This window comes from Hydra viridissima, unplaced genomic scaffold (assembly GCF_058129835.1).
Source record: "Hydra viridissima isolate aposymbiotic clone 2 unplaced genomic scaffold, HvirCarnegie_v1 scaffold_2, whole genome shotgun sequence".
Classification (NCBI taxonomy): Eukaryota; Metazoa; Cnidaria; class Hydrozoa; order Anthoathecata; family Hydridae; genus Hydra; species Hydra viridissima.
In genome coordinates this window covers 6,426,551-6,433,887 of record NW_028324301.1, presented here as the reverse complement: position 1 = coordinate 6,433,887, position 7,337 = coordinate 6,426,551, and the positions used below count along the sequence as shown (strand labels likewise).

The 7,337-nt window shown below is 25.8% G+C and overlaps 1 protein-coding gene across 1 annotated transcript in view; it reads left to right on the top strand.

The window, feature by feature from the left end:
- Positions 1-7,337, top strand: part of LOC145187185 (uncharacterized) — a 59,096-nt gene that overhangs the window by 41,621 nt on the left and 10,138 nt on the right. The window contains exons 14-18 of the mRNA XM_090077212.1: positions 30-287; positions 4,832-5,161; positions 5,516-5,854; positions 6,475-6,798; positions 6,913-7,245. Coding sequence (XP_089933338.1) covers positions 30-287; positions 4,832-5,161; positions 5,516-5,854; positions 6,475-6,798; positions 6,913-7,245 — 1,584 coding nt within the window. The remainder of the gene's footprint in view (positions 1-29; positions 288-4,831; positions 5,162-5,515; positions 5,855-6,474; positions 6,799-6,912; positions 7,246-7,337) is intronic.

Here is a 7,337-nt window from a genome sequence, read left to right as displayed (position 1 = left end):
CTTTATATTGATTCTCTTAAATGTTGCAGGATGACGACAGCACATACATCAAGAACTGTAGTCAGGATTATGATGGCAAACTAGTTGGTTCTTTTTGCAATTCACTTTCGAAAAACACCGAAGACCATGTTGATTTCATAATGAATCATGAGAAAAATCTGCAAAGCTTTATAGAAAAGTTAACGAGCTTTTCCAACTTCATTCAATTTATGAATCAGAGACTAAAACATGCATCACCACTAACCTCTCTTTATGAGTCCTTAATTGTAATTAAGGAGGACCACAAGGTAAAATTTTTTTTTTTTTACTTTTTGTATGTTGATCTAATTTGAACGCCACATTAAAGAAAGATAGTAAACTATGTTGTATTTTTTTGTTAAATCTTCAAAGATGACATTGTCAGTGAAAAAAAAATCTTTTTATTAAAGTTATATTAAAGTTGCATGTTCTAGTTAAAACGTTGGATAGCCTTGTTTACCGTAATATCTTATTAATTATGGTGTTATCGTGTATGAACATAAGGAGATCAATTGTATAAGAGGTACTTAGACTTATACTATTGGAGATCTGTTATAAATGTGTTAGGCGACAAGTGATGTTAATTATTCTAATTCTTTTCAAGAAGGGAGCTATTAAAATTTTTACGAGACTAACCTTAAAAGCTCTCTCAATCGACCATTTAAGCTGAATTCTATCGAAATGCTGATATTCTATCAATATACTCAATCGTTTGTATAACCTTGAATTCTATCGATATGCCGAGTAATGATAGAAGGGCTTTTCTTTTTTTTTTTGGAATCCTACAGCTTTGTATTTCTAAACATTAATTATTTTAAATTTAGTTAACTTCAAACGACTGATACAGAAGTTTTTAATTTATTTGTTCCTATTAGTTAAAAACCGAAAAACCGAAAAACCAAAAATTGGATCACAAAAAGGTTGCTGCTTAATAAAAATTTAGGAGGATAAGCATTACGGAAGTAAATTCTCCGGGTTTTTGAGCATAATGCAACTTATAAATCAAAACGATGAGAGAATGTTACCATGTTTAGCAATTCAAGACCCAAGTGCTAAAATTATTCGCAATAAATTATGGTCATTATTTAAATCTTTTTTTGCAATACAAAGAACACTAAAATATTTATTTATTTTTTTTTTTACCAAACTACAGATCTGTATGAACACCATTGTAAAAGTTGCTTGAAGTAAACAGACTAGCACCAATTTTCTTGGTTACTTCCTTTAACATCTTTATCCAAGTAAACAATTTTTACTGTCATATTTCTTGTTCAACTATACTTTCTTTTGCACAATACTCAAAAGAAAGAAACGCTCTAGTGGACTTAGGTTAGGTATAGTTGGAGCAGTTCACTCTTTAAGTCATTATCTTGTTCAACTAGATAATCGCACTTTTATCTTGTTCACTTATATAATCGCACCAATTTCTATAGCTCACCTTACGTTTCAGATGTAATATGACATCTATTGGTCTTCAGCTGTTTAGTAATTAACACAGACAATTGTGGATCTGAATTCGTCGAATGCTCAAGTTAATAAGTATCAGCATGTTTTAATATTTGTTGAATTTAAATTGTAGTTCACAAAATATTATTGAAAAGTTATTTAGAGGCTATTCATGTAAGGTGAACTGGCTCAGACGAAATTACTTTCATTTCGTGTTCACATAGAGTTTTTCGTCTCGCTTACTTAAGTTGAAAAAGTTTTTGACTTCGCGAGATGAAGTTTATTATTTAAAATATCATCTTTTCAGCATAATTTTCGATATAAATATTGAAGGGAATTATTTAAAGATAAAGTACGTATCAGAATATATGTTTTAAACATCAAGGAATCTATTTCCGACATAATTTATATTTAATCATTTTGACTGGATGGTTGGCCAATTCGACAAGCTAGATATGACCAAAATGACCGGGAATGTAACGTCATGAAATATTTGTTTAATTCTAAATATCAAAATATAGGTTTCAAGTGTCAAAGAATCCATTTTCAGCATTAATATTGATAATTTTCCAATCTTGAACGGGAATGTAAAATGAAAATTTTTAATGTTACAAATCAAAAATATAGTGCATAAAAATTGAGGTTTGAACACTTATTACTATCCATCTACATGAATTTGTAGGTTAGATTTTCAAACCATAAAGTTTCTGACTTGAATCTTAGGTTGTGTATTATATTTTAAAAAATTCTAAGCATTTTTTTTATATAACAGAAAAACACTGACCTTAAAAATGAAAGTTTTTTTGCTTTTTGCTTCTACAGTCTTAAAAATGATACAGAAATGTAACGAAAAAATAACTCCTCAATGTTTTTGTCTTTATTTCAACTTATCTGAGCTTTCTTAGATAAAAACTTAAAAGCCAAAGGCATGTGTAAAAGTATCTTGTTTAGGCTCTGGGCATGTCTTTTCTCTTGTGTACTTCTCAAGATAGGATTTTTATATGAAAGTACACAAAAAGTGTACTATGCACCTTGTTTAAAGCAAAAATCTTTGTTCAGGCATCAAATCCATATGTGGAGTGTAATCAATCCTAGTTCAATTGCAACAACATTTGTCCATTTTGAAAATGCAATTTATTTAAGGTCATTTGAACAGGGATGGTATAAGACAGGATTTAGCGATTTAGATGAGGATATAAGAGAGGATTTAGCGATTTTTTTTATAATGATTTTTGCAAGTTAAATTCGGAATTTTCTAATGATACTTTAGTTCTTTCGCAATTATTAAAAATCTATCCTAATATTCAAATCGTAGATAAATGCGGAAAAAATTAATTTTTGTTTCAGTTCGATTTAGTTAAGATTGGTTATTCGGTCCCAAAGACTGGCTCCATTCTTTCTTAAAATCTTGCCGCGGCTCAAAAATGAAAATATTATTTTTTTAATTCTTAAATAAATAACAAGTTACGTTGAAGATTGACTAATGTTTTCATATTCAAATAGGTCATCTCGTATGCAAGCGTATGGTGTAAATACACCATTTATTTTTTATATGAAGACATTCCACTTTTCATTTGCATTGAATGTTGTTGCTTGGCTCAATTTCTGCCATAGTGATTTAAATAGTATCGGATCTGAAATCAAATGAATGATGATTTAACGAGCTGAAAAAAAAAAATTCAGAAATTGAAGGAAAAAAAAAAATGTTTTTTAAAACTAATTTTCTCCTCAATATTTTTTTTTCTAAACTTTTAATTACAGTTGTAATTATAATAATGATGATAATAATAATAATAATAATAATAATAATAATAATAATAATAATAATAATTATTATTATTATTATTATTATTATTATTATTATTATTATTATTATTATTATTATTATTATTATTATTATTATTATTATTATTATTATTGTTGTTATTATAGTTATTATTATTATTATTGTTATTATTATTATTATTATTATTATTATTATTATTATTATTATTATTATTATTATTATTATTATTATTATTATTATTATTATTATTATTATTATTATTATTATTATTATTATTATTATTATTATTATTATTATTATTATTATTATTATTATTATTATTATTATTAAAATGATAATAATTATTATTATTATTATAATAATAGTAACAATAACAACTTTTAAAAAAACAAAGTGGTTTAAATTTTCTTGCTTTGAAAATTGCTGAAGAATTATTTGTCGGGTTTCATATTAATAATTTACGTCATTTTTCTCGCATTGTTTCTCAAAACATTTAAATTTTTTCTTCTTTGCTTTTTCTTATTGTGCACGTGCGGTTTTAAAACTTAAAAAAAAAACACAAGATATTGCATATGTATTTATGTTGCAGATATATATTTATGCATAAAGTAAATGACCTGTTGTGTTGAAAAAGTTATTATATGCCATCATTAGAATAGAGCTAGCAAATTCGAAAACATTTTAATCTCAAGGGAGAAGATTTGTGGTAAAACGATATTTAAACGTTTGGTTTTTATTTTAAATATAAAAGACAGATTCCTAAAGCGTTTTTATGGTTGGAGATAATGCTTAAATTGTTTTCAAATAACAATAACCCCTCATATTCGGAGATATTCATTTGCAAATCTGCCCGGTATAAATCTAACATTGTTATTTATATAAAACCCAAAAATGTCATAAGAAAAAAGTATCATATTTTTATAAAAAGGGTAAGAATTCAATTCTATTTGTTTTCCAAATATGTTGTATTAATTCTTTTTATAATCTATTAATCTATTATTGTGGTATTATTCGTTCTATATTTATTTTTTAATTTTCTTACTTTTCTTACAAACGCTTGTTGAAATATGAATGTTACTTCTTAACAAGCTATACATGTATTTGTATGTATGTATGTATGTATGTATGTATGTATGTATGTATGTATGTATGTATGTATGTATGTATGTATGTATGTATGTATGTATGTATGTATGTATGTATGTATGTGTGTGTGTGTATTTATGTATGCATGTATGTATATATGTATTTATTTATGTAGGTATATATGTAGGTAGTTTTGTATGTATGTATGTATGTATGCTATTTAACAAAAAATAGGTATCACTTGCTTTTTAGACAACATTTAAACTAGCAGTTCAATTATTTATATAAATTTGATTTTAGACTCCGGTTATATTATCATTACTATTTTAGTTTTAATGCTGCTATGAATTTATAATAGCCAAAATTTAGTATGTGATATAAGCATATACATATATATATATATATATATATATATATATATATATATATATATATATATATATATATATATATATATATATATATATATATATATATATATATTTGAATTTTTAGCTCTTTCAGCAAAGTCTTGCTCTTAAAGAACCAGCATATGATGATATTGTTCAAAATGGTTTAATGTTAGTTGAAAGTATTCATTCTCCAATAAAAAAAGAACAATTACACAATCAATTAGTGAATGCTACAAAGTGTTGGAATGATATTAACAATGCCTCTTCCAAACATCAATCAGACATTGATCAACTTCATCTTGCCTGTAGAAAGTATAACTGTGAATATGTAACATTTAACATATATTTAACAAGAGCTGAAGCTCTTAAGAATGGATTTCAGCCTGTCACAGCAAATAAAGAACTGCTGCTTAAACAATTAGCAGAAGCAGAGGTTGAGTGAAAATAATTTTTTGTTTACTATTTATCCCAAGCAATAAACATTCTCTACAAAAGATTTACAAAAGATTTGTACAAATATTGACATTGAATTAAATGCTAACCTAAATGCTAGATTCTTATGAAATTATAGAATATTTGATAAATAGTTTTATCAAATATTCTGAATTCATAAGTTTGATACATATATATCCAACATTTTTTTTACAACATTTTAAAATGGCTACATTTTATGTTTTGAGTGTATTTTAGTGTTCTATTATATATATAAAATTTCAATGTTGAATATTTATGTATCAGTCTAAGATGATGTTTATTTCTTAATGAATGTTCCAATTCTTGTTTTTAGCAATTTTATCTTGATGTCAATGAGCATAAATCTATGTACAATAGTTTTCATACTGCAAATGAGGTGATATTTATCACATGTAACGAGCTTGATATTACAGGAGGTTTGTCAGAGTTGAGCAATCAAGTTAAGTTAGTTGATGAAAAGTGGAAAAAACTGAATGATGATGCTTGTAGTAGGATGCAAGTATGCACAGAAACATTGGAATTGTTAGAAGAACTTGATAAAAAGCTGCTTCCTATTGAACAGTCAATATGTGAACTTGGTGAATATATAAACCAATCACATTTACTTGGTGATAACATAAATCAGGCTGATTGCCTTCTGGAGAAAATTGAGGTTCATCTTTATTTTTATCGCTTTTTTGTTTTTTTTTGTTTTCTTATCTATTGTTACTGTTTCACTTTTATTACATTTTACTTTTTTGATGAATTATAACACGAAGCTGCTTTGTACTAAAAATCTTTTTACAAAACCCTTAATCATTTTGATGATGTTAACTGGTCCAGTCAGGGGAGGAATAAAACAATGAACAACAAATATTGAAAAGACTTAATAATATTAGTGTCAAATATTTGTTTCAGTAGTAGTTGAATGAAGGTTTTTCACATAAATCATCACTTTTAGTACATACTTCTGCCATTCTTGCTCCTAATCCCTATAAAGTTTTTTCTTGAACAAGTTTATTTTATTTTTTGCTCACAGAAAAATTATGACTATGATGTTCTAATTTTTAAGTAATTTGAATTTTTAAAAACTAAAATTTGTTTTGAGTTGTAGAAAGTTTTTATATTGTAAGTTTTTTTTATTACACTACAAAGGTTTACAAATAAAGAATCAAAATAAACATTTTAGAAGATTTTCTTACATTTCCTCTTTTATAGTTATCATTTTTTATTTATACTTCAGTTACTGACTTTATTTTTGAATGTTTATTAAAGTTATACTTACTGTTTTAGAATTATTCCAATGAAATGCAGATAAAGCAATTAGAGTTTGTTCAGATTCCAAAAGATGTCACAGAAAAATTCTTAAAGTTAGGTGTTGAAGTAGCTCCTGTTAAAGAACGAGTTATTAAAGATAGAGAACTAGTCGATGAACTAGTTTCTAAACTCTTGGTTTTAAAAAAAGAAATTATTCAAAATAAAGATATTGTGGTTAGATTTTTTCAAACTATTGAAACAGTATCTGAATATTTGTTAATTGTTCAAAAGTCTCCTGTTATGAATAAAGAAATCAATCTTTCTCCAGAAGATATTAATGAGCAGTTGCAACTTCTTCAGGTATGAGACAGCAAAATGTATAATTGTAAAAGTTTTAATAGTTGTTTCATTTCCTTAAATTGGAAAATTGTTTTACTATTGGATGCTAATTCCTAAACATTAATTTCGCTTTAGGAACTTGAAAAAGAATTGTTGAAGTATAAGACTGAGATTGAATATGCAGAGAAGAACGCAGCTCTTTTGATTAAAGTTAACAAAAATGATATGAATTTATGTTTGAATGTTACTGCTAAACTTGGTGATGTGAAAAGTCAGTTTGATGGTTTGTTAAAAGAGATTTCAGAAAAAAAGAGTGACATGGATTCTGTTAAGATATGTTATGAAAAATTCATTAAATTAAAGAATTCCATAGAAAAAATTGTTTCTTCTAGTAACTCATCAGTTAATTGTATACAATCTTTTGAAATGGATGTTAATATTGGACAGCAGCAAATAAATTTACTAAAAGTAATTTAATTTACTTACTATAAATCTATTTGTTGTAATTCTAACTTAGAGATCAATTTGAATAAATTTAAAATTGTAATTGCCTATGCTTT